The sequence below is a fragment of the Anabas testudineus genome, chromosome 8 (assembly GCF_900324465.2).
Source record: "Anabas testudineus chromosome 8, fAnaTes1.2, whole genome shotgun sequence".
NCBI lineage: Eukaryota > Metazoa > Chordata > Actinopteri > Anabantiformes > Anabantidae > Anabas > Anabas testudineus.
This window is the reverse complement of record NC_046617.1, coordinates 7,845,256-7,872,612: the sequence shown is the minus strand read 5'-3', so window position 1 is coordinate 7,872,612 and position 27,357 is coordinate 7,845,256. Positions and strand designations below refer to the sequence as shown.

The window sequence follows — 27,357 nt, the reverse complement described above, 5'->3', positions numbered from 1 at the left end:
TTCACCATCACCCTGCTGGACTTGCTCCATCTATGATCAGTCAACAAAGGCACTTGTTCCTAGGATACCTGTGTTGCAGCGTTGGACTTTATTTTGAAGGCACAATCAGCACGTTTCCGCTATTAACGACATTGTACTTGACATTTCCCTTCAGCAGACATTAATAAGTGAAATGCAGATCTTGGTCCTGGATCTGGAATCTGTTGCTTCGGCCTGAGTGGTTGGATGAGGTCACCACTGATATTTCTATGTGGCCACATGTATATGGACAGGCAACAATTATCATAGACCTTGATCTGTGGTTATGGCAGCTTCCACTAATCTTCCACTAATCTTGTTCTGGTTACAGGGATTTTCTCTCATTCAGCAACAAGAGCATTAGTAAAGCTCTACACTTTATTTACAGTTGAGCTCAGGTTCTGCAGGTCTGAGAAAACCTTCCACACTATTCCTTTATGGGCCTGTATTTGTGCTCAGGAGGATATTGTCAAAAAGAAACAGGTAAGCACATTGAGTGACAAGACTGAAATATCCAATCAACACAAACTACGCCCCAGAAACTTAAGTAGCACCACAAAATATGGAGTTTGCACCATAACTGCTGATCGTGCTCACAAGAAATTTTCTCGCATAATTTCTTGTTTTGAAATACTGGTTATTTTTACCAGTTTTATGTGGACACCAGTCAAAAAGGTTTGAGGACTAGTTAGCTATTGAAGTTAATCTGCCATACAGAAAACCTGGGTCTGTGTATGCCAGCAAAAAAACACATATTCCCATAAGCCTCCATGCAGGTTTTTATGATTGTGAAAAATCCCCCCAATATCATTTGCTGTAGTACATGTTGACAAATTCAAAAACAGAGAAAAGCCTCAAATCGTAACTTGTCCTAAGTCAGAATTACCTAATATTTGTTGTTTGAAAAAATATTTAAATTATTAACGAGCTGTCAAAGGTGTTTTTATTCATATTCAATTGATTAATAAGCTATTTGTCTTAAAAGGTACTGACAGTGTTATTGTAATAGCATTACGATTTCTCTTGATTGAAGCCAAGGCTAAAACAGCACAAGGATCAAATGGAAACTAGGCAGTTGACAGTCGCCATTTGTTTCGATACACCGATACAAGTGTTGGTCCATATTATGTCTTCTTGAACACAGTTCAAACAGTTCAACTGTTAAAGATTTTTTTTTTATTTGCCCAAATACTTGAACTACAAGGACATAAGAACACCCTCAGCTATAGAAAACATCAATTTTTGTCAAATGATCAGCAGTACAAAGCTTTGCTCTCTTTGATATTTCTATAAACCAACATAAGGGAGAGAAGAAACAACTAAAACAGGTGAATTAAACCAGAAATTCTCCCCCTCGTGAGTGAAGGACTCACTGGCCTCAGATGTCACAGATGAGGGTTTGCCAAATTAAGTACTAACAAAACAATAAGCACGGAATACAAAAACCAATATTTACAAAAAATTACAAGTCTTTTTTTCTTTTAAATCACAAATCCACTGGCATCTCAATTCCCCGAATCCCTTTTATAAACTCCCATTAATCGGTATCAGCAATCGCATTCTTTTTCCCTCCCCAGGTATTTATATAGTCCTCGCTGGTTTTGTTTCAGTCTGTGACGAGATCTATAATGGCCGAAATCTGTCCATTACTACCAAATTGTTAATAGTTGCCATGTCAATGAGAGCCATGGAAGTCTCGTCATTAGTCCGTTTTCAGGTCATGAATGACACAACAGTGTCGATCAGAAAAATTCATAAAGACCTTTGGAGAAAAAAACAAAAACAACAACAACGAAAAAAAAATGTATCTACATTCATGGTATTGGTATGATGTCCCCATACAGGCAGACGTGCACGCTGCAGTCACATCATGGTATGCAACAAAACAGCAAAAAACAGCACACAATAAAGCAAAGAAACACATACGTACATACTCACCCTCATATATACACAGACCTGCGCACACAAGCTCACACTGAGGGACAGATTTACATTAAGTGCACACTTTTTTGGGATAAGGATCTGACTGAAAACCAGATGGTTCACAGTCAATGCCATAAAAAAAAAAAAAAAAAAAAAAAAAAGCATGAAACCATTTAGTTCAACATCCATAAATGATTCCAGATTAACAAAACCGCTCAAAATTAAAACAAAACTAACAATTCAAAGAAACTGTTAAATAAAACGTAAAACAACGGTTTGGAAAAGTAACATACACCGACTGTATCACAGATTCTTTAAAAACAGAGTCGGACTGAGCTCGAAATGTGGAAAACAAGTGTCTGTGACACACTAGACACACTTTATCACTGTCAGGCCAGAAATAAAATTAACCAAGTCAAACTGAATAGTTTCAGACCTTTGGATTTATATACAAGACATGTCAGTTAATTTAGAGAAATGACGCCTTTCAGTGACAGACACATGGCAATGGATTCTGCAGTTCCTATAATGTTCCACCTCCTTTGACTTTTTGCTTTCAACACTTGGATAAATTTTGTTTTTTGACACTTATTCAACAGGATTCTAATGTCAGAGAGAATTTAAGTATTACAGTCAATTGGGTTTGTTAGTCAGATAAGTGGAATGGAAATTACTTACAGCATATAGCCATAAGCATTTAAAAACATGTTAGGAATACAGTACAGCTGTAACTCTGCTTCGAGCGCTGGAACAATAAGGCCAATGGTTAGTTTAATTGAATAATGTTGATCTAGATACATCTGCTTGATGCTATTAAGAGTTGGAGACAGTGTCAGTTGTAGATTGATGTTCAACATCTGCTGTGTTTCAACTAACAACCAAAACATGTCAAATACAGAACATTCCCAGTAAATGTTGCAGTATTCCTTTAAACATTAAATTTGAGTTGAGTGGTGCCAAAAAGCTACATTATGTCCACTCTGGTCGAATGTTTTAAACAACAAACCATGCAAAAGTCAAAAGAGTGTGAACAATTTATAGGCACTGTATCGTTTAGATGAGAACATAGGTTAAGTAACAAGTTCTGAAAAATTCCAGCAACAAAATAAACATTCATAATGGCTTGATTTTTTTCCTGAAAAAATACCACCTCTTTAAGAACCAAATGATAAAAATTGACAATAGAGAACAAAGCAACAACGTTCTGGAAAAAAAAAATTAAAGGAAACATTCTGGAGAGTGCAATTTTTCAATACCCTGCACAGCCCCCCACAGCCCCCCCCTCCATCAAGTGATCCTCCCTGCTGTGTTCTTTGGCTCTGTGAAGCCTGTTCACGACTCACACCACCTGTCTTCAACTAATCACCAGGAGAATAAAATAAACACTGCAGGGGAATTCTTCACCCTCCATTTTAAAACTAATTTTAAACCATTGAACTTGTAAATAAACATTGAAACCAGCGGCAGAAATGTCCATCGCCAAACCAGTGGGTGTTCTGGCTTAACATCAGTGGCTCATGCTGTGAGATGATCATCACATCGGGGGAGGGAATGAAACAAATTTTGGACACAAGGGTGGACCCCTCCGTGTGTACAGATCACCAACCGTAGCAACATAAAGTGGGTGAGCGTGAAATAAATGAGGCAATGCAGGGGCTCCCTCTGGTGGTGGGAGGAGAGCAGGGTTGGCACAGTGGCAGAGCTCCCTGGACTCTTGGCTCAGCTCAGCGCTGCTCAGTTCGTCTCAGGACAGCGTTGACCAGTTTCAGTCCGAATCGGAATCTGACGCCGAATTCGACTCGCTACTGCTGTCCTCAGACTTGTTCTCTTTGTCTTCTGCCTCGTCGTCGTCGTCATCGTCATCATCGTCGTCCTCCTTCTTAAATTGAAAACAAAGACCAATAGTCAGCATAATCATTCTATTTAGTCCTTGTGCCTGCACCGATTTAAAGATGAAGGTCACTTACATCATCGTCATCATCATCGTCTTCATCATCCTCCTCGCTGGAAGAGTCTGCCTCGGAGGAAGCCTTCTCCCGCTCATCTTCATCCTCATCGTCATTGTCATCCTCCTCCTCCGTGTCCTGTGGGAAGACACATTTATCAAATACAGTTAACCCCATTAAATTCACATACAGCTGACTTATGAGTGTAATAATGAAGAATGAGGAACATGACAAATGAGACTCACAGATTTCTTGGACTTTGCCTTCGGGCCTCCTGGTTTGGCCGTAGTTCTCCTTTTCTGAAACGACAAGACAAGCACTTATTTAAATGTGTCGCGTAAAGAAACGAGGAGGAGGAAGCCATGGACGTACGTTTCATTTCCTACTCCCACATGAGACACAACAACGCTAGTCATGTTGTAAAACAAGTTACTTACCTGTGAGTTATATTCTTTGTAAGTATTCCTCTCTTGTGAAGACAAGCTCTGTGGAGGGATGAAAACATGCGTTACAAAATACATTTTCAAAATATAATTCATCCCTCAAACATGATAAAACCCATCCTTACAGAGAGCCACTGTTCCAGCTGGACTTTGTACTGCCTCTGCTTCTCTTCAGCGATCTTCTTGTAGCGATCTTTCTCCTTCAGTGGTAACCTCTGCCAGCGGCTGCCTATCTCTGCCATCCGCTCTTTCATGGGGAGGTGATTGAGCTCTCCATTAGACAGCATCTCTTGAGAGAACTTCTGATATCCATTTCTAGAGAGTCATAGACAAGTAAAAATATGAACTTCAATTTTCTGTACAAACAATGGACAGCACAGGCAAGTTGAATGTGGCAAACTTACGACGGTGGTTTCTTGGGTTCACCCTCAAACTTAATCTTCTTTCCTGAGGCAATGGCGGCAACAGCAGGTGAGCGCATCTCACACAGGTCCCTCTGTTAAGGACAGTCAACGGTTAGCTCAGACCTGTACTGTGTACAGATGTAATGCAGGTCTACTGGACATACACAGTGAACTTAGTCTTGCCTCGTATCGTTTCTGGTCCTCTGCTGCCTTTTTGATCCACATTATCTTTTCTTTTTTCTCCATGGTGCTCCAGGTTGCTTCCATTGCTTTCTGAGCCTTTGGCCGGTCACTCTACAAAACAACAGGTTCATATTGAAGGTACTCTCACCAAACCTCTAAATTTGCTACATGCACTATTTCCTTTAGGAGGAGACAGGAAACATATACAGTAAGAACAGGTAATGACAGATTTCTTTCTGTATTTTGTGGTTTAATTGGTGTGACTGATAAATGACATTTTGTGGTAAAAGGGAAATATAATAAATTAATTACATTTAGTGATGCTTGATTTGCCATAGTTAAGAATGTATATCTCTGCCTTATAGAGAAATACTTACTGTCAGAACTATCAGATGAACACACATTTATATTGTAACTAGGAAGCGATCAGTTTTATTCTAGAAACCACACCTTAAATCTGGCCAGGTAGTCTCCTATGACACTTTGCTGCCAGATGTCTTGCGCAGTCTTGGGTGGGTCTGGCAGACGACTACGATCCTCCTTTTCCTTCTTCTCTGACTCGGCCTTCAGGACTGTTTCTAGGCGTTTATACTTCTCCTAGATAACAACAAAATAAGTTCAAAATTTAAAAACAAAATTTAAAAAGCAAGGGATTTAGCTCCTGTGATCACTCTGCTGGCTTCACAAAATTACCCCCGTTTACTGGTTACCTTCTTCTTATCTGGCAGCTCATTCCACATGCGTGCCAGAAATCTTGTAAGTTCACTGTCAGAAAGGTCTGGTCGCTCCTGGTGTAGTTTGGGGCGTTTTTCCTCAGAGAAGATGAACATGGCTGAAATGGGCCTTTTGGGTTTCTCTGGATTGGCCTAAAGGTTAAATGGCATTAGATGAAGAGAGCAATTTCAGAAAAGGACACATAAAAGGGTTGAAGAACGAAAAAGGTAAAACTGACTCAAGATCATATGTGAAGAAATGTGAAGATTGGAATCCCCTACATAAGATGGGTGGATGTGGCTCTATACTCCTACCTTTGCTTTAGAGCTCTTCTTTTTGGAGGCAGGACTGCTGGCTCCACTGCCCTTTTTAAAACCTGGCTTCTCTTCGCCCAAGACCCGCTGCTGCTCCTCCTCTGACAAACTCTAAAGATGGCCGCACAACAGAGAAACTACAAATAAGAAAATCTTGCAGCAATATATACGACACACCAATAGGAACATTGGGGGCTGTGACAAACTATCAGCAAAACTAAAACATATGTTTAAGGAGAAACCAAACAAATAAAACTTACACTGAGAAATCTGTTCATCTCAATTTCATACTCCTTCTTTCTCTGAATAAAAACAAACAAAGACAGTATTTAGACAAAACAGAATTAACCATTGGTTTAATGTTAATAATGTAACTTGGTGATTCTCAACTCACCTGTTCGCAGCGTTTCTGGTAGGCGTCCTTCTCATTCTGTTTCAGCAGCTTCCATCTCTGGCTGCACATTACCATGCGCTCTGTGCTGGGTACATCCTTCATGCTCGACATCAACTCCGCACAAAACATAGAGTAACCATTTCTGAAAATGTATATATAAATAACTTCAACTCAGTCTTGGGACATTGGAGGGGTTAATACAGATGTGGCCATAATGTATTGGTAGCTGTGACTCACGGAGGTGGTTTGTCAGGTCGACCATCGGATTTGTCCTTCAGGTGCCTCTCAGCCTTGGTCAGAGTGGACTTTACAATATCCTCTTGTGTCATGTTCAACTCTGGGTGCTGCTGGATGTACTCCCTCATTGTCTCCTAGATTATTGCAAACACACACACACACACAGTTATACTTTTGAGAACAGTACTCTTATTGACAAAACCACAACATCCCCTTTATCTTAACATACTGGTCTAATTGGCATTTCACTAAGTCTCACCTCGTACTGTTTCTGCTGCTCCAAAGACTTGGTGATCCATTTGAGTCTCTTTTTGTCAGACAGTTGCGTCCACTGTTTGCCAAGACTGTCCTTAATTTCTTTGGTGGTTGCCTGGTGTCAAACAAAAGGATGTTAATGAGTCTCTTAATGCAAGGTTGCATTTTTAATGTGATGTTAATGTTGAAACTTACATCTGGGTGTGTCTTGAGGACGCCCTTCTTTTCATGATTGTACCACAGTTGTTGAGGTGTCTTGGGCTTCTCTGGTACATTTGAACCTTTTTTTGTCATACTCTCCACAAGATCTGGATGTTCCTCCCTATAATTACACATTATAAACCAGCATTTAAACACAAATATCATAGATATGCTGCAGATGGAGATCTTATATTGCATAATAATAAAGTGTAGTAATGAATAACCTCACCTGAACTTCATCATACTATGCACAAATGCCTCTTTGTCTCTTAAAAAGTCATCAACATACTTTTTCTGTAGAAGAGAAAACAAAAATTTTTGAAACTGGACCAAACACTACAGCGGTCAAATTTATGAGTCATTTTTTTATTTTTGACTTACCTTCTTTTTGTCAGGCAGCTCTCTGTACTTCTTGGAGAGGATTTTAGTCAGGTCTAAGTTACTCATCTCTGGGTGTAACTTTGCATATTTTGCCCTCTTTTCCATGAAGAAACGGAAATATGGAGTCAAAGGCTTCTTGGGGAAATCAGGGTGTTTCTGTACATCATAAGAACAAATGTGAGTGTAAACCTTTTAAATTTGTTTTATTTATAAACTATTACTTGTTCATTAATCAAGCAATAACACAGCTTTAAGTCACCTTTATTTTCTTGCCCTTGTAGGGATTCTTGATGTAGTCCTGAGCATCAAATATGAGTTCTGTTAAGGTCCTGAATTTACGAATCTTAAAGCAGAAAAACAAGAGACACATAAACTGAGTGCTATTTTGACTTGCAACAGACAGTAACACTGACTCACAACCAACACGAATATCACACAAAACTAGTTCACCTCTTTAGAAACCTCCTGCCACTTCTGCTTGCACATGTCTGCTGTGTAGGAATTGAAGGCCACCTTCTGCCAGTCTAGGTGGGACTCTGAGGTTTTGTATTTAGTCAGGTCCTTCTGGGGGAGTGCCATTTTCATGGCCTCCAGCAGTTTTAAGAGGTCATCCTGTGCCCAAACTGTCATGACGCAAATGAAAACAAGACAAAAATAATAAATAAAACAATTACTACAACTGTCTGCTCATGTGTTATGCTGACTATAGTAAAATTAATATGCATCCTTTTTAATTTAGGTCTGGAACAGACAGCTGGATTACTGATCAAACTGCTGAATATTCTCTCAATTTATTATTTAGATTATACAATTAATGAGAAAATTGTCATTGGGGTTTTCCCTATTTTCCAAACAATTCATAGTATATTTTGTCCAATTAGCACAACAATGTTCCGTTTGTGGTCACTTAACACATCAAAGTGAAGTAAAACCTCAAACCTGAGGAGCTAAAAGTGAGAGTTTTGTTAAAAAATGATTACATTACTCTCAATCTGCAAATTTACTTTACTTCTAAGGACCTTTTTATTGATCTACTAATCAATGACTTGGTTCACCCTTATTTGAATTATCTGTTTGTTCCTATAATAGCTCTCACTTAATGTGTCTGTGGTTCTCAGGGGTTAAATAATCACTTCTAGTATACGTTATGTGCAAAAGACACACCTATATGCATCTGCAGAGTAAAATAAATATCTATGGTAGATTACAAGATAGGTAAAGTACATCTTTATTTTCATAAAGACCCACCTTGGTCTTGGGTGGTTGCCTCCATTTCCCCATTCATTTGTGGTTGCGCTGTCTTGTATCTGCAAAATCAACAAAAAAAAACGTTCTATTATTATATTATATTACATATTATGTAGCATGATATTTAATAAGGAAATAAAACACAACCCAGATCACGTAGCTGCCTCAACAAGGTTGTAGAAGTTGTCATTTTAACTGGTAGATTTTTTTATAAAGTTAAATTCACATGTATAATATTCATGTGATTGATATTCATTTCTTACGAAAGGTGAATTATCTGAGATGTAAAAGTAAAAAGTGATGTTTCCAAGCGGTGGAATTTAAATTTGCCTCGACATAATGGTTTATGTTCATTTCACCGCCCCTTAAACGTTTACGCTACATGGTGAGACATAGGCTATTGCTTGTGACGGCTTCAAATCTCAAATAACACTGCGGAGGGCTTCAACTAGCACAGCTAGCTACGACAACACGAGTCTCCGTCGAGCAAATGTTGCCAGGCGGAATTTAGCGTATTAGTGCTGTCCTTTTTCCGCAACAAAAGTACCGTGGACGCACGGGAGCGACCATTTTCTCGCCCGATCCGCTCGGTAATGGAGGATTTTCTATCGCAGCGGAGGTTGGGGAGGATCCACGGAAGGAGGAAGCGAATGGACGTGGACGGACAGGCAGCTGTAGGCGACCAGCTGACCACGGACGAGGGATCTGCTTTCGGTCTCCGACGAGGGGGAATGGTGGCTTGGAAGCACTGCAGCCAAATGCGCCACTCGGTGGAGGCGCCTCATCACCGTCGGATGCGGATCTAGCTCCGCGCCATGCATAATCTTCCCTTCAACCGTTTGCTCAGACTGGGGCGAGGAAATTAGTAGAAAGCTCGTTTACGTCTCACAGACACGTTCAAGTGGCATTTTAAGGCCGTTTCAGTCGGTTTTGGTGCGTTTGACGTTACGATTCACCAGCAAAAACATAGTGCATTCTTCAGCGAGGCGTAGCCGAGCTGCGCTCCAATGATGGCGGCTGCTCGTTGTTCATCGTGTCCTTGATGGCCCCAGCTCGCTGTGGTGTCCACGGTGAAACCGAGCCACCGTAATACGAGCTAAATCACTATTTGTGCATCTAAACAGCTCCCATAACACAGATATGGCTCACTTAGAGTATAAAATATAGCCCGAATTCGATTATTATAACATATATAGATAATAAAAATTGGGAGCGGATGCATTGCACGGACAAGGACACGGAAAATAAAGCCTAAATTAGACAGTCTTTCTAAATGTACCGCCATAAATTGAAATAAAATGAAATGTAGCCATTAAACGGAAACCTTCGAGCTTATTTGTATTTCAAGTTAACCCATTTTAGATTTATTTCCCATAGTGCAGCCCTAGACCGCTTTAACGTTACAAATCACCTGCTCCATCGTTGTTAAATACATCTTAAAGAGTCGTTTTCGAGAAAGAAGTTTGGACAAATGTTAAGAAATCGTCCGACATACATGTCTTGGTAGTGGGCTGGAAAGATTTGCGGAGGCGCAGGAAGAAAGAAGTACACGGAAAATATTGTTTTTTACCGCTGCAGCCTGAGCCTTTCGTTAACCACGGTTTATTTTTAACGGTATCCGACGCTACACTGCACCCGGCCGAGAGCAAAAAGCCCAAAGGAAACATGTTACATCCGAGGCTGAGCGGCTTCACTGGCGCGACAAACAGCGCCAGGTCCGCCATGCTTCAGCTCCGCTCCACAAGGAAACCTACCGTGACGAGGTCCAATGGCGCACTGCAAACGGCGAAAAACGGAGCTTAAAGCCTACGGCCGGGGCGTTTCAGGCTCCTCGCCTCGATCCGAAAAGCGCCTAAGCGAGGACGAGAAGGCGGGTTCTCCTCGCTCGGTCGTCGGTTCTGGGCTAGTCGGTGAGAGAGAGCGAGGGGGAGAGAGAGGGAGAGTCTCTGCACGGTGAGATATTAAACCGAGATCCCTGATGGCTAACCGAGAGAGGCGGCTGGCTGTTCCGCCAGCAGCCGCATGGAGGTCTCGGCGCGGAAACCACCGTTGATTTCCCCCACGCAGAAATTCAGGTTGCACCACGAACCGTCGAGTTTCGGTGAAGGAAATGAGCAATAAACACTCGACGGGTGTGTTTTTTTTTAACAAAATACCACAGTTACCTCCGGGTCTAACGTGCAGTTTCTTCCCCGCCGTAGAGGACAAGAAATTCGGCTATGGCCGACCTCGTCTGTGCCCTACCACGACGGTTGGTTCATGTCGGTACTACAAAGACACCAGCAGCGTGTGCACTCAATAACAAAACAAAACGCCGCTAAAGGCGGATTATTGTGGGTTTATTATTATTATCTTGTTAGCGTTGTTTTACCGCGCACTCTCCGCTTATTATGAAAGCCAGGCGGCTGTGGTGCTGGCTTACCTGTCTCTCGGCGTGAGCCTCGGCGTCGTTGTGGAGGAAGAAGGGGAGGGTTGAACGATAGCCAGCACTGCGCCGTCGGTCCTGGGCTCCAGTCCCCGCAGAGATGGTCCTTCCCCCCCGCCTCCATCTCACTCGCCGTCTCCCTCCACTCTCCCCATCCAACCATTTCGCTGTGCCGAGGCGTCCACATGATCTCGCCCCGTTGTTTCCCCGCACCCACCCCAGGGGCCATTTATTCTTATATTGCTTTACTCCCGGAGGCCGATGCGAACTGATCTCGAGCCGAAGTTTGGCCCCCGAGATTATGCATCAAATAGCGGGGAAAGTTTCCCAAAGCTCCCCGTGGCCGTGCGAGTAGCTGTCTAATTCACCGCAGCCGGGCCATGTCCACATCAGTAACTTAACACAAGTAACATCCAGATCTGTTTTGGAAAGTTTATCATGACTGGTCAGTGTCACGTTTCCACTCGGGACACAACTGTCTGACATGTCCGCAGAGCAGCCTCCGTCCATTTACACATCGCTAATTGTAAGCGGCTATTTGACAGCTCCATCTTCGCCCCAGCCGGCGTGTTTTTTCTGCTCTACTCCACCTTGTGTGTTTGTGGGAGGAACCCCGGGCCGTCCAATCCAGTCTGTCCGACTCAGGCAAAACAAATGACTCTCGGGCACCAGAGCTTGTTCAACGCTGCTACCTTCCATGGCTGTTGGAAATCTCGCCGTCGTACTGCTTTCGTCTCCCCATTCAGATAAAGGCGACAGTCTCATATGAAGCACTACTCTCTTGTTTCTCCTGACTGATAGATAAAGAAATGGTTAAATTCTTATTAGTCAGTCTATTACTATAAATAAGGCATATTAGACATGCTAGAGGTCAAGACGTTGCAGGGTTGTAGAGACACCCAACAAATCCGCCTTGAACAATTAGGAATCTTAAAAAAACTTTTGAAGTAGACATGAAGTTGCCCTGCGACAAACTCAGTTAGTGTGAAAGTAATCAGAATCAAAAACATTTCAGAGTAATGATCTGAGAGTGCCTTATTGTTACAGTTTTACTTTGATGCTATATTTTGTCTGTAGCAATTAATAAACAGATCATTTTAAATGTACGTATTTGTCCACTCTTGAACACTTTGGATTTACTTATTTGATGTATTTTCATGTTTGTAGTTTCTGTGTAAAGGGTTTTTTAATTTGTGAAGACCGTCAGTGTTGTTTCAATGCATAATCTTTAGGTCACTTAATTACATCTTATTTTAAATAAATACAAAATGTCTTTGCTAGACCAAATTTACCCATCTCCTGTCCTAAAAGCATTGTCTTCTGGTTGTAAAGTTGTAAAGCTTGCTGCCAGTAACAAAGATGTTTCCAAATAGGATTACAGAGAGGGTGGAATTTACTTGAGGTCCATGAACGCAGCATGGCCCAATTGAACAGACGTGTACGTTTGTGATGGCCATCACCTGTGAGTGATGTGAAAAATATTTTTTAAATTAAAAGCAGACACTTCAAATTGTGTTTTTTATTTTCAATAAGTGAGATTCCAAAGCATGTACAGTGTATAAGCACACAAACACACGATTGTCAAGACAAAAGCTATAATAAGCTACAGGTACAAATAGGTTTTCCCTGATTATGTCATCAGAACAGCAAGAGCACACATAATAATACCTCTTCATCCACTATGTCCCCCTTACTGTTGATCCTATTTCATAATCATGAAAGCAGTTTCACACTTCAAATAAGATATAAGTGCATTACACACTTTTTATACATAGTCTAAATAGCTCAGCTCAACAGGAAGAACCAAATCCAGTAAACCATACACAACATATCAAATGAGGCAAACTTGAGTAACACAACTTCTAACATTTGAGATCAATAAAAAAAAAAAAAAAAAAATGCTATTCCATAAGACCCCCCCCCCCCCCCCCCCCCCCCAAAAAAAAGGCAGTAATTGTGGGTGTGTAAGAACTGCATTGATCAAATATGCTTACTTTAATAGAGAAATTACCTCCTTTGTATAACATAGACAGGTCACTTTAAACTAGATTGCAGTTATGCATTAAAAGAAAAAAAAATACATTAATGTAAATTACTTCTCATTTAAAGAAATCAAATATTTTTCCTGGTTCAAAAGTAAATATTTAAGTAAACAAACAGCCTGAAGTAAAAAACTAAAGGGAAGAATTTTAAATATTCCCAAACCAATGTCACAAGACAAGATAAAATATAAAAATGTGGAAATGAAGAGCACATGTTATAGATCTTAATGAAAATAAGGACTATATTGCTGGGTCTGTGTTGTGGTTAAGCAACACAGATTTAGCCACAAATAATTTATGAACTCCTTAATTAACTATGAAATAAGAGGTAATTTCCTTTAAAGATAAATAAAAATAACAGAACAGTTTGAAACTGCAAAGAGTTGTTTACATATACATATCTTTTATGAAACCTGATATTCAATTTTCACATTATGACTGGCTATCAATACTGAGTTACCTTAAGAGATTGTGAATTAAATATGAATAGAGTGATGTTTATGGCAGTGGGCTCTCATTGTACACATCCTCTCCAGGTTCTTCCTCCAGTGACACTTTGGCATCATCTGCATCCAGCTGCAACAAAGAGAACATTAAGTGAAATAACACTATAATGTATGCATGAGCTTTGGGGTGAATTAAACTGATGGACATAGGTACTTACACATTTCATTTCCAGGTTGGAGAAGACCCTGCCAGTCATGAGCATGCGCAGGGGGATGGTGAGAATAAGAACAAAAGGCAGTGCCAGGGAGAAAGCACTCATCTTCACCACCCACAGGACAGCCAGACACACAATCTGGATCAGAGTGAACAGATGCATCCGCAGCGGCCTCACCTGCACAAGACACAGCAGACTGTTAGCAGAGGTACCAGCAGCCAAAGACTAACGTGAACATGGATGTACTGTATCTCCAGACATATAGGTGTGCCACATATAGTAATAATCAGAGTGAAATCATAAACTAAATTTGAGGACTCCAAATACCCTGTTGGCATAGGCATCAGAGGGATAGTATTTCTTTGGGGTGATCAGCAGAAGAATCCTGTCCCACATCTGGATTCCACTTAGAGAGGTGATACCCATGTAGAGGAAGATGCCAAACAAGGCTGTCATGGGAATCATCTTCAGTATAGGTTCCATGTAAATAGAAACACCTGGGAATCGGGATAATAAATGTTAATTGGCAATTTATTCGGACCCTGCCGTGTCTGTATCAGCTCTGTGAATGGCAGCACTTACCAACCATCAGGGCCACAAGCATACCACTGATCCTTTGCTCTACCACCTTCTCAATCTCTGGTTTTGGGCCCTTGGTCATGACGGTGAGAGCGTTTGCATGGGTGACTGATCGCACCGTGGCAGCACTCAGCCAGGGCACTCCGAAAATAGACGCAATGCCTCCCATGGTGACCAGAATGAGCAGATCCAAATGGAAACCGGATCCTTTTACCATTTTCCTCTCAGGTTTGCTCACAATCAGCCTAGGGATCGTGGATGAATGAATCATAGAAAGAAACAGAATTGTCTTCAAAATCTTTTTTGCATTTAATTCACAGAGTTAAAGAGCTTCACATTAATTCGATTGTAATACGACGTAGATGGAGTGTGGCGTGACTCACGTAGTAATCTGGGACTCGAGAAAGATGAGGATAAAGACAAGCAGTGCTGGTACACAGCAGGCACCCATCATCCAGCCAGGGAAGGGCTTCTTCTCTCCCATGGGGTTGATGATCCAGCCTCTGGCTTTGGGGTTACTCACCTCAACACCCTTTGGTACAAGAAGTTTCTGCAAGAAGAGAGGAGGGATTTTTATTTATGTTTACATGTACTTAACTTTTGAGAACAACAGTCAGTGGACACCAGACTTTTATTAAGTTTTCTACATTTAGGACCTTCCTAATGTGATATGAATCAAATTATAAATGTAGATACTACATAAATGATTTTAAGTTCATATCTAAGATCAAATTTATTTTCATCATTATAACTACTACCAACTAAATACCAAGTTTTTTTTTGTTGTTTCTATAAGACTATAGCATAAAAATGGAAAACACTGCTATAATTTAATCAACTTACTTACTTATAGTTTAATGAAATTACTACCTAGATTGAATAACTATAACATCTATGTAATTTGGCCTTAATCATTATTGGATTAAATCCATGTTCTTGAAGACACACAATATGAGGTTTGAATGGATGTTTGATATGAGCATTTTTAGGACTTATTTGACATGACATAACTCACCTGAGTGTAAGCATCCTCAATGCTGATATCCACAGCAATCATGAAGAAAATAGCAATGGGGACACCAAAATCTCCAATCAAACGACGGATCTGTAGACAACAAAGGATACAATGTGATCAGAATCAGAGCTTTTTGCATGGATGGAGTTCTTGTTTGTAACACCTAATAAGAATGAAAGATAAAAATCTTACTGGGCCAGGGAGGAAATGACCATTCTTGAACTGACGGAGGAAATATGCAATGAAGAAGCAGCCAAACATCAGACACATAGACAGCAGGGCGGTATTGGGGTATGGCCTCTCATGCTCTATCTCGTGAACAGTCATGTTGCCATCTGGGTGAAGCTCGATATGCTCCTTATAAATAGGGTGGAAGGGGTTGTCCAGTGAGTCGTTCAAATGTTCATAGTTCAGGATCAGAGGGTGGGTTTTGAAGATCTGTGCAAGAAACGATAGAAGAGGCAGCATGAATAAAAGACAACACAGACAACAGGGATGGCAGGGAAATTATGACTGTGATGAGAAATGGAAGGAGGAAGAAAACGAAGGACACCATGAAAAGCTTGTTGAAGGTCTCGTAGATGAAGATGAGAGAGATGAGGATGGAGAATATTTCTTGCGTAAAGCGGGAGATGTATCGGACCAGGAAGCTGCCTTCCACAGCCACGATGATGACTACTATCACTATGAGCCACATCCCCACCCAGGTACGGCCCACAATGTACTCAATGCCCTGGGACTTGCAGAACTAGTATGGAATGAATAAAGGAAAATTGATGAAAATTTGTTATTGATGAAAAAATAACTCTCCAAAGACTGAATTCCTGGGTATTAATGTCTGATAATTTGTACATACTAGGAAAAAAGCTTCCTCAAACACCAGCAGCGGCCCAGAGAAACCAATGACAAGGACAGGCTGGGCAGCGATGAGACAGAAGATAATGCCCTGGACACTGGTGGATACCATAAGCTCTGACACACCCATCATTTTCTGTGTTTTGTCAGCTATGGTCACACAACAAAGAGAAATATTCATAATATCAGTGGTTAATGAACTCCTGTAAATGACCTGAACTTAAGGAATCTTACACGTTTCTTCCAAACTCTGACTCTTGTTTACCTAGCAGTCCTCCAAAAGTGATGGCCGGTGACAAGGCAGCAAAGTAAATGAAGATGACGGCAGAGAGGACCTGAGGGTTCAGACCATCTATGTAGTCGCTGAAGTAGTGGCGGTAGCGACGTTTTATGTCCTTCACCATCCCACCGAAAGGATAGCCAGTACGGGCCAGAGGGTCCTCCTTCAGCTCCGGTGGAATTGCCTCGACTGGAAAATTAAACAAATCAAATTGGGTTTCAAAGTTTTTCATTCTGTAAGCATATAAACCTTTGTTTTACATACAAATTAATGGTAGGGATGGCGTGATGCATAAAAAGAAGCACCATGATTTAAATATCTTAGAAACAGAGGATAAAAAATGTAGGTTGCACGACATTGAGGAGAATGTTCAGGTTGCTGACCTTTGACCCTGTCTCCAAATGCAAGACGAGTGTCACTGGGACGGAGTCTATCGTGAAGCAGCTTCTTCTGGAACTCTATAATTGGTTGCAGCATTGACGTCTCTTGGATCTCAGTGGGAGGAATCACGATGCTGCAGTCCATGAAGTCAGCGATGGCATTGGTCACGTCTCTCTCGGTCTGGGCTAAGAACACCTCCAGACTGAACACCTGTGACAAAAGCGACGCAGAAATGTTTTACTGCCACGAACCTGCACCAGTCAAATGACGCTACAGTTCATTGATTGGGTTGTGTAAGTTCAATGCTGAGGCTGGTTTTCTTACTCTATCTTCCCTCTTACCCAGTCAGCCATGAGAGCACCCATGGCTCGCCCACATTCACTGTAGTTTATTCCGCTTTGGCTGGGGCCCACCATCACAAAGAAGAAGCGAATGGGGACAGACGACTCCAGAACAGAGTCCATCACAACAGAGTCTTTCAGCCTGACGAACGCCACCGCTGGTTTATGCAGGGAGTCCAAGATACCTATTGGAAAAACAACCTTTTAGCCATATCTGCTTCAATGCCAACATTGTATAAATGCATCAGAGTGACGTGAACGTACCTGAGAGAACAACCGAGGCCTCTATGTTGTCAGAGTTGTCCCTCTGAAAGAATAATTGTGCAACAAATACAGTAAATGCCAAGTCTGTTATGTCAATATATGTATGTAATGATGACAATTACCCAAATTATAAAAAGTAGATAAAACCGAATAAAAGCAAAGAATTCTACCTTTTTTGGTACAGAATAGGTCTGCATGTGAATGTGTCCACCAGCAGTAACCACAGCTCCCATGGACTGACTGTGAGGACAAATACATTTTATAAAAATGTATACATATTGTAAATATTTTACAGCATTAATGTTTTATGGAAACAGAGAGATTATAGGTCCTGTAGGTTACCTGCGTTTCATGAGTAGTGCTCTCAGCAGTTCCTCATGCTCATTTGCAAGAATGGCATTTTTGCTTGTTAGCTCATCTGCAATTTTCTCAGCCACAGAAGACAGACTGCCGGCATTCATGTCCAAAATGACAGCAGCTATGATCACGTAAAATCATATGTTACTATGGCTTTTAGGTAGAAAAACCTTTGCTCGAATTAAAACATGAGGTGTATGCAGTGATTTCACTTTGTTTAAAACTCCAGAGTCACCTGTGCTCATGAGCTTGCGGAGCTGGATCAAACTCTTAAAGGTAAGATAGGAGACATGAGAAGGACTCCATGTTCCTGCGGTGGGGTTAAAGTTCTCCTCGAATCCCACCCAGCGGCCAGTTTCCTGCCAAACGCCAACCTGGAGCTCATTAAGTTCCACATAGGCCTGCAGAAACACAACGTCGTTACTTGATGACGGTGGATAGTGATTTATATAAATCAACTTTTACAATGGCAACTGATAAGAGCCATTGACTCACTTGAGCATCTCCTCTTGTAGTGGCATTGGTGTTCTGGTTCAGATAAGCTGAAATATAGAGATATATATAAAAAAAAACAATTCTTCATTTAAAAAAAAAACTATTTTCAGCAGCTGCATAACCTGTCAAGAGACTTTACCATCTGAATTGCTGGGGATGACAATAGCCTCTAACGGACGCTCATTCTCCTCATCTTCCTCCTCCCTCCCCCCTTCCAGGTCATAATTGTTGGCCTGGTCTGGTGGTGTCCTGTTGGAGAAATATCAATACACACCATGGATGAGCATCTTTACACATCTCACCAAAATTTACTAAACAACATGTCACAAACTGGCTTCACATTAATTACATTGTAATACGACGTCACATCAGATATACAATTATTATTATGTCTCACTGTTGCCAATAAGTTCATTTAAAAGGCTTGAATTGGAGATTGTAGTAGTAATGATCAAATGGCTAAAATCCATCAAATTAATGGTACAAAAAAAATCTCCATCCTTGTTAGGCACTGCAGTTTTCTTCTTACCCACCAGAGGGCAGTGTTCTCAACCTCGTGAGTGGCCCAAATCATTTTTTGCCCTCAGTTCACACTGATGCTGAGCTGTGAAGTTTCTGACATGTAAACTACTATTTGTGTGAATGTCTCAGTTGCAATTACAATCAATACAAATCCATACATAAGTAGTCATTCACTGATTATTGTAGATATGGCAAATCTTAAATAAAGATACAAGCACATCAGCACGTGCTTTAACCTGCCAATTGGAGGCAGTAGAACAAACTGTTAATCAGATGTTTAACAGGAGAAAGTTATGTTGAACATGTTAGGAAAAATTTGTCTACTTGACATCCAGCAGATGTGGAAAAACATTAGCATTTATATAGATTTGCCTTTCTGACCCGCTGACAAATGTCAGTCCAATATTGACTCCATTTTTGTTCTTCACCAACTCCTGTGGGAAATATTCGGCTCTGTAGCTGATAAATAGGCCTACTCCACTCATTCACTACTGCTGGTCTCTATGTCTGTCTGCTACATTGTTCTGTGCAGGTAGTGGTCGTTCGGAAACCTTTCACTGAAAACCAACACCCTCTACATACTACCTGCTCAGAAGTGAATACATTTAAAACTAGGGACACCGCCTAACATGCTCAGTTCAGGGCCAGAAAGTGCAGGGCAACATCCACAGGTAAAAACCTCAACATTGCTCAAACAGAATGATTTCACAGGGAGAAAGAACTCACAGTCTCAGTGGAGAGGGGAAGGCCGTGTCATTGTCTTCATATGACATGTCACTGTCCTGAAAAAAAAAAGAAAAAGTTATGTGAAGATCAGGGTTCAGAGTTAACAGCTCTGGAGCCTCAGCAGTTATTTTAATTCACCTCAATTAATCAATTTATTAAAATAGCCTATTTTAATACATGCACTAGCGTGTAAATGTTCAACTCTAACGTTTATGATGACAAAAGACCAACCTGCTCAAAGGTGAAATTGTTTTCCATGGATGTGTTTCAGATGAACTGTCTGTCCTAGAACTCTGAGGTGCTTTGGTACATTCCCTAAGATGGAAAAAAAATGGATACATATAAGAAATAAGAAAACATTTAATACTCTATATGGCATGTGTTAGATACAGCTGAATTACTCTCACCAGAATAAGAAATAACCAGTGACAGCCTCTAACGTTGTATATTTGCTTTAGTTACACTTTTCATGACCCTCTTGTAGCATTTCTTGCATAACATCTTTCATTATCTGTAGTCAACTAGTGCAGGTTCTTTTACTGTTTAAGTTGTTTGTTGTTACCAATAAGGTCCGTGCTGGGTTTAGGGCACTTTTGATAAAGATACCGCCATCTAGCATCACCCAGACGCTTTACGTTTGCTTACAGAGCTGCGGCTCAGCACAGATAATCAATCAGCCGTTGAGAATGTGAACTACGTTATAGTTTGAATAGAAGTTGTACAGAGCCTTATCTACGGGTTACACCCTTCTTTAACTAGACCTCTCGGAGCTCCTTAGAGAAAAACTTGTTGGATAGTAATATTGGAGGATAGTAATAATATCAACTAAACTGTAAACTACAGTAATATTAATGGTTTATGCAGAAAAACACAATGATGTAATTTATCTTAGTAAGTGATATATTCACATATTATTCATACACTGCATATCCATTTCACAAACAGCTGAACAAAGTTGACACCACTTCTGCAAAATATTCTGCAAAATTCTGCAGATAGCACAAACAGAAGTCAACAAGAAAATAAAAGTCTCATTCTTACGCATTTAGTTTACTTTAAGAATGATACATAGTAAAGCTCGGAACAAACATTTTACAGACATGGATGATACGAGAAAGTCTAATGATGAATATTAGCAATGTATTGCCATTTACTGGCAACAAACAGTTTGTAAAGGTTGTTTTTCCTTTTCTAGAAAAAAACGTCAGCTCAAGAAAATAATTAACACTGAACTCTCCCCCTCAAACTTAGCAAAGGCACAAAAGATCAGTATATGATGCCCTCATATCAGTGAAATCTTTCTTTTTGGCCTCTACCCTCTGGTCCAGTAATGCCAGAAAGACCGTCTGATCCCTGTCCAGAAAAAGGCCACACCCCTACCTGCATGCAGGTGCTCCCACCTGATCTCCAGCACTGGATTCAGGACGACGTTCTGCTGTTCTCTAAGCCTAGAAGAGCCCGGAGATAGAGTGAGCCAGGACAAATGAAAAGATGAGTACAGAGACAGAAAGGGAGAAATGGGAACACCCATACGAAACTACGTCGAGCGTAAGAAACGCTGTACCCCAGAACCCCTCTGACTGCTGAGCTGAACGACTGGGGGGGTGGGGGGGTGGAGGAGATAAGGCCTATCAGCCAGAGACACCTTGAGACAGGGATATCCCAGCCCTAGTTTTCCTGCTCCGCCCTCTTGGCCTGTACCAGCTAGCAGTAAGAAGAACCTGTATGGACAAGCAGGCTGACCGTCAGCCTATCTGGGGGGAACACAGGTGTCAAAGAGGGTAGAGAAGGGGGCAACGTACCCTACAAGCTACTACGTCATCTTGTTTACGTACTGGGGATTCCCTTGGAGGGGGGGTTGCACCTCTGCTGCTGATTATCTTGAAGAAAGTAATATGATAAACACATAAAACTTTTTTTTTTCACACTCAATTGATTTGTTTCTAGGACTTGTGAGGTGGTAGCAAAAGGGTGAGACATCCCCTCTCTGCAGCTGACTGGTGCTGGATGGATGCTGCTGGTCCAACCCACTCAGATGACAGATACTGAGACAAGGATGTGTGGCACACTACTGAAAGAGTGAACCATCATCGGGGGCCATCGATGATCACTGCATCAGCATGCTCTCATGTTCATAATTACAATGCTTACATGCTGACGCTTAGTAAACTGTTTAACAGGGAGGCCAGCAGAGAATATTACACTTTCTGTAGGTGTAAATATGTGACGTATTGACTATTTTGCTCAACAATTTGACTTTTTATTATTCATATTAATATTTTTTTATCATGATAACCTAATATTAACATCCAAATATCTGCTTAATAGAACTAAAAACAAAAAGTCATGGGATCACCAAAGTTTGGGTTCAGCCTCTGGGGACTTTGAATGTCAAGATTTTATTCTTTAGATGACCAACTTAGAAAATTCATAGCACTATATCCAATAGTTGCTGGAAATTCAGCGAGGGGACTCCTGAATTTCCCAGAATGTGATATATATTAAATAGTATACCATTGTGGTCTGACAATTTTTTGCTGCAGTGGTGCTGCAGTCAGTGAATGGAGTAATGAGAGGTAAATAAATAAATATAGTTGTAATGTCATCTACAAGTAGCATAGTATAATTTCTGTTTCATAACACAAGGCATTTTAACTTTTAAGAAACACCACTGTAGTTGTGTAACATTTTTACTGTCCATGGTGGTTTGGCATCAAATTTTAGGAGCAAATTTCACTTGCAAAAAGTAAGTTGTCAAGCTTGAGCAGTGTGCTCCTGCAAATTTATATTAACACCAGGATTATACTGTATTACGTCTATGCCGTTTTCTTTTAATATTTATTCCATAGTGAAGAACGGTCTACCATTAAATTGAACTTTTTGTATGTATTCATCGTGTACATGTATTGATAGTCGGTTTCATGTTTCATTTCCCCATGTTCTGCCACACCTGGGTTGTTTCTGTTGAGGACCGGTCTGTGGATAAATTCTTAATGGCTCAACTAAAGCTGATACTGGGGAAAAACAACACGTGAGTCAGTGAGATCTGACTTAATGCCACTCGACCATCATCAGGAGAGACGACAGCACGAGCAGTATAAGATGATCTTTAAAGGCTGTGAGTCTCACAGGATTTAACTGATTTCAGTTTCAACGCTCTTTCTAAGTGTTACCTCCCTGAAAAACATGACAACGTGCTGTATACATTTGTTTCATTAAAGGTAGTTCAGCAGTTGGAATCTTTGATAATTGTATTAATTTTTATTATTTATGTTTTGAAAGGGACCAAAACTTTGTTTAACACCAAATGTTTTGAACTGACAACACTTTAAAGCCACCATATGTGGTATTTAAAATCAGAATACTGTATACATATTTAATAAATGGCATATAACACAATACAGCTTCATGGGTGGAGCTGCAATTGCTGACAAATGCTACACCTTAGTAAGCATTAGTTCAGCATGTTAAAGATGTCATTTGAATGTATCTGAATGTGATGTTACATGTAACACACACAAGCAAAGTGATTAGATTATAATTCACAGTCTGGGCAACATTAGTGTATGTACTAATATTATCAGCTTAACTATAGCTGTTGAGAAATGTTAATAAAAGGTAAAAAAGTCAACCTCGTGGCTCAATCCACTATAATGATACTAGAAAATACTGTGCACACTCGCAGCCCACAATGAGGGACAGAGGGCCCCAGCTGAAGACACTGTAGCTCGGGACTGTTATCACCAGCTACTGTATCTGCTATGTCCATGTGTCTCAACATACAGTGTACAGACACACCCAGTCTTCATATAGCCTCTTCGCACAAACACACATTTACAATCTTTTGTCTCACGAGATTATTTTTGTATTTTAGAGCCACAAAACACAGGATTTAAAATCAAAGACAAATTCCAAGTCCTGCTTTACACAGTGACTACAACAATGCAGCACCTATTCACGAAGCCTTGTCCTGCACGTACAGGTGTGCGGGACGCATTACTTGGCAAGACGCTGCAGCAGGCAAAAGATATGTAAGATATGAGTGGGATGTGTTATTGGCTGAAATACTTCATAACATGTCAGCTAGCGTTAGTAGCTGTTTATGATAGTGTTGAAGAATCAGCCAATGGCAAACCATCCCTTTCACATGACCCAGTGCCTATAAAAAGCCATTCACTGTTATTGCAATCAAATCAAAGTAGCTTTTGCAAAGTCATCTAAATTAATTACGTACAAGTAATAATCCGCCCTAAATAAGTCATCACTGGTGAAACTAGTTGGTCTTTAAAGTCACAACATCACTTAAATGACTAATGTATAAATATATCTGTATGTGAAAGGTCAGACTTAAATGCTTTTTAAAGGCACTGCTCATTTTCAAACCTCTTGTTCAAAGACTAACTAAGGCGGCACAAACGAGCTCTATCAGCATTAGAGCAAGCAGGCTGCTGTGGGTTATCACTGCGATCCAGAGCCGGCACCAAAGACCCACCTAGTGCCAGTGTGTTAGTCAAACAGTGTGTGACTGTCAGCGTAGCTGTGCTTCAGTCGATTTAACGAGTTCTACAATTATTCCAATCAATATACTAAAAATGTTTCCTCTTCATAGACTGACCACAATACGACATCCATAATCATCAATAATTTCATTTCTATTCAAGTATTAAATCCTATTGCTGTGCACTGACTCTCCAGCTATAAACAGATACATAGAAATATTTTTGTTCTTAGAATATATTATCCTTTTGTGTTTAAAAAAAACTATTCAACAATTTTGGGGTATTTATTATGGTTGTAGCATTATGACACCAAATGGACTGTCATGCTCAAAATTGCTAAAATAAGTGTCATAATTATAAATCTAATTGTGGAAATGTCCTTGTGGGTTGTGGTAGTGTTTCAGGCCACTGCATGCTTATGTCTTAAATTGAATTCTTCCTGTGTGACTGCAGCACAACACCATCTTCCCCATGAGTTAGGGTATGCCTGAAGCCCAGTACTGAAGATTGTTTTTGGCGCCCCTCAGTGTAAACAAGATGTCAAAAACACTGTGTGACTAATTTTCTTGTTTTGCTCTGTGCATCGTGATAAACTGCAACTCATCTATCCTGTTTTGTAACATTGAGTTTACATCATTTTTATTTCCCCAGAGCTGAACTTAATACTTGACGTATACTTAATATGAAATCACGATACAACTGCACATTAAATTAAAAACAAATTACTTTTTTATTGTCTAAAAGGTCACATGTAACTAACTATAAACAGGAGCCTACTACAGAGAAAAGAAGAATGCATTTCATTTTTAGCAATTACCACATCAAGCTGCAGTTGCCACGCAGGCAGGTATGACAAACACAAACCTGATGAACTAAATGTTGCTCGACAACATTCGTAGGAGACTAATTGTGTCGCCAGACAATAGCTTAGATACCTTAAGGGGCAGATTTGTGTTAGGGAATAAGAACCAGTTACACAAGATTGTTGCATAACAACCTGCATGTTGGAAAGCTATGCTGAACACGATCTAGCAACCATGCAGTCTCTTCAACATGTTAAGATAAAGACAACATTGTTTAAAAAAAAAAAAAAAAAAAAGGTGACAAGTAGCAGCCGTTATACAACAGTTACCTTTATTGAAAGTCTACAGTTTTGACATCAGAGTAAACAATGCAAGATGATTTGTGGAAGATAGGCAGACATCTAATTAGTGAGAGCTGAGAGACCAGTGGGTGGTGGTCTTCAGAAACACTACTGATGATTGCTCTAGTACCCGACTTGTTTTAATTACAGAGGAGCCAAACATAAAAAAAATAAAAAATTTGCAAAAAACTATTCCAGTTTGGTATAGTTCTAGAAAGAAAACTATATTTTTCTATGTTACTGCTTCACTATCCACAACTAGTAAAATTAGTGTTTGAAAAAGTTACAAACGCTCAGAAAAATGCATTCGTTATAGATATCGCATATAATAATAGTAGAAAGGCAGAAAGCATCCCTTTATGCTTAAGAAAATATGTGCAACCGTTTTTGCATCCAGTGAAAATTGATATTTGCATGCGAGAAAAACTTGGCTGAAACAAAATGTCACGCAATGAGGCAATAACAAAAAAAATAAATTAAAGAGAAGCTCCCTCCAACTCTTTTGCAACTTCTTCTCCTTGTCTCTTTTCCTATCTCGAGGGAACTCTAGGAATTCATTCATCATACCATACCCATTTTACTTTAGGCTACAGTAATCATTGACATCCTGGAGAACCACTATAAGAACAGAGAGGGGAGTGAGGAGGCTGAGCAGAGTTTGGTGATCTGCATCACAGAAAGCAGCCAGTGCTTGTAGCGCATCTCTTGTTGGGTTTGTAGGTTGTATCCCAGTCTGTTTTAGCAGGACTGGGGTAAACCAGAAGGGCTGTTGGCAGATTCAACTTGAGCTGGCCTGTTGAGATGCTGCTGCTGCTGCCGCCTCTGTTGTTTAGACAGATCAGGAGGAAGTGTTACATGATGACGCACGGTGCGCGGCTTTTCGTGATCTTCTGCACAGGTTTCCCATCACAAGCCTGTTGGACTGCATTCAGTACCTGTGATGGTAAACAACGAATCCACGCATTAGTCAGATGGTGTGATTCGTACTATACGGACTGGTTGTGTGGGTGTTGAGCCATGCACATTACTCACGTCATCCTCATATGGGAAGCCACCAGTCTCAAGCTTGGAGAAGATGAGCTGCCCGTTGATTACTATCTCAAAGCTGCCTGAGAGACAAGACATCACCTTGTTTTCCTACAATGTTCTTTGCATATATAATATGGAAATTCACACCACGTAAAAAGGTCAGATCTGACACAAGCCTACTTGAATTTCAACAACACTTACCCCTTCTTCCCACGAAGCCTGACACTTCCGCATCAGGAAACTCATCCTGGACAACCCGGGCGAGCTCCTGATAGCGGGGTCCATAACCTCATCCACCGCTAGAAGTTAAAAAAAACATACCATAGCAGATCACACTGTGTTTTTAAATGTACCCGGGCTTGTAACAGAGCTGCCCGGTCATTTAAAGCTGGCTCAGCTGTTAGCTAACAATGCTAATGCTAGCAGGCGCATCCGGTGTATATTTTAGTTAAAAACAACCGTTTTAAACTGAAACGTACGGAGCGTCACAGAAACACAAACATGTTAGCTGAACACATAAACATTACAGGAAGCGAAAGAGGGAGTAATAAAGGTCATATGTACCAGTACTCGACTCTAACGTTCACCCCCATGGCCGCTGTCTCTCCCGGTCCGGCACCAGCACAGAGTCCGTCGGGTCTGGAGCCCTGGAGCGGACCGGGCCCTCTTATAGACACGCCGTGTGCGTTGGATGTTGTGTAAGGCTGAGCCGGGCGGAGGGGCGGGGTTTGGACTGCGACACGTCCTTCTTCTCCTTGTTCTTGTTTTGCTATAGCGCCGCCTACCGGACCGTGCCACTGAGAAATCAAATAAATCAGTAAATCATTTACCTGATCGTTTTTTTTTTTTTTTTAGTGCTGCCGTCATCTTTGTTTTCCTCCACAGTCAGATGAAGCAGCTGCAGAAGGCAAACAGACTTAAATCAGCTCTCTGAGTTGTTGTGTGATGAGATGTAATGTTATACACACGCCTTCCAGTATCACTACATCCATGTTTTAGTTTCATCTCAGATTTATTTAATGGCATTTGCATGACTGTAAATAACAGTGACTGATAAATGAACGCATTTGGGGATTAATTA

The 27,357-nt window shown here is 40.7% G+C and overlaps 3 protein-coding genes across 6 annotated transcripts; all 3 read right to left on the bottom strand.

Moving 5' to 3' along the window:
- Positions 1-1,591: 1,591 nt before the first annotated feature.
- On the bottom strand, positions 1,592-12,554 carry ubtf (upstream binding transcription factor). Of its 3 annotated transcripts, none has more exons than XM_026349864.2 (21): positions 10,416-12,554; positions 8,662-8,720; positions 7,864-8,036; positions 7,673-7,756; positions 7,414-7,569; positions 7,262-7,326; positions 7,027-7,153; positions 6,836-6,946; positions 6,577-6,710; positions 6,340-6,481; positions 6,206-6,247; positions 5,946-6,056; positions 5,628-5,783; positions 5,368-5,514; positions 4,918-5,028; positions 4,735-4,826; positions 4,456-4,645; positions 4,325-4,372; positions 4,133-4,186; positions 3,909-4,025; positions 1,592-3,820 (listed from the first exon to the last, which is right to left on the bottom strand). In XM_026349864.2, the coding sequence occupies exons 2-21, from the start codon at positions 8,696-8,698 to the stop codon at positions 3,707-3,709; spliced, it is 2,211 nt and encodes a 736-aa protein (XP_026205649.1). In that variant the 5' UTR covers positions 8,699-8,720; positions 10,416-12,554; the 3' UTR covers positions 1,592-3,706. The 3 variants fall into 3 exon arrangements, with proteins under 3 accessions (XP_026205649.1, XP_026205667.1, XP_026205657.1); XM_026349882.2 differs by having other exon boundaries at positions 10,827-12,554; XM_026349872.2 differs by having other exon boundaries at positions 11,084-12,554.
- Positions 12,555-13,259: 705 nt separating this feature from the next.
- Positions 13,260-21,163, bottom strand: slc4a1a (solute carrier family 4 member 1a (Diego blood group)). 2 transcript variants are annotated; one of them, XM_026352668.1, is made up of 21 exons: positions 20,985-21,162; positions 19,836-19,919; positions 19,605-19,660; positions 18,496-18,605; positions 18,357-18,403; positions 18,097-18,262; positions 17,847-17,982; positions 17,675-17,744; positions 17,505-17,547; positions 17,241-17,425; positions 16,902-17,109; positions 16,504-16,707; positions 16,240-16,388; positions 15,937-16,131; positions 15,576-15,821; positions 15,384-15,473; positions 14,752-14,918; positions 14,372-14,613; positions 14,117-14,286; positions 13,793-13,966; positions 13,260-13,704 (listed from the first exon to the last, which is right to left on the bottom strand). In XM_026352668.1, exons 2-21 carry the CDS (start codon positions 19,860-19,862, stop codon positions 13,627-13,629), a joined length of 2,763 nt encoding a protein of 920 aa, XP_026208453.1. In that variant the 5' UTR covers positions 19,863-19,919; positions 20,985-21,162; the 3' UTR covers positions 13,260-13,626. The 2 variants fall into 2 exon arrangements, with proteins under 2 accessions (XP_026208453.1, XP_026208463.1); XM_026352678.1 differs by having other exon boundaries at positions 13,627-13,704; positions 21,005-21,163.
- A 4,052-nt stretch (positions 21,164-25,215) lies between these two features.
- On the bottom strand, positions 25,216-26,993 carry LOC113157296 (migration and invasion enhancer 1). The gene is made up of 4 exons (XM_026352693.1): positions 26,841-26,993; positions 26,478-26,575; positions 26,280-26,356; positions 25,216-26,182 (listed from the first exon to the last, which is right to left on the bottom strand). Exons 1-4 carry the CDS (start codon positions 26,867-26,869, stop codon positions 26,099-26,101), a joined length of 288 nt encoding a protein of 95 aa, XP_026208478.1. The 5' UTR covers positions 26,870-26,993; the 3' UTR covers positions 25,216-26,098.
- Between the last annotated feature and the right edge of the window lie 364 nt (positions 26,994-27,357).

Bases quoted from the DNA above. Each gene is read 5' to 3' on its own strand.
- ubtf (XM_026349864.2), bottom strand. From the start codon at position 8,698: ATGAATGGGGAAATGGAGGCAACCACCCAAGACCAAG. The intron at 7,757-7,863 runs GTGAACTAGTTT...TTCTGCTTTAAG, and splicing joins GGCAGGAGGTTTCTAAAGAG to ATTCGTAAATTCAGGACCTT. The intron at 3,821-3,908 runs GTAAGTGACCTT...TTTCAATTTAAG, and splicing joins ACGATGATGATGACGATGAT to AAGGAGGACGACGATGATGA.
- slc4a1a (XM_026352678.1), bottom strand. From the start codon at position 19,862: ATGGAAAACAATTTCACCTTTGAGCAG. The intron at 18,404-18,495 runs GTAAAGTCTCTT...TCTATATTTCAG, and splicing joins CATCCCCAGCAATTCAGATG to CTTATCTGAACCAGAACACC. The intron at 17,426-17,504 runs GTACGTTCACGT...TTTTTCCAATAG, and splicing joins GGCCTCGGTTGTTCTCTCAG to GTATCTTGGACTCCCTGCAT.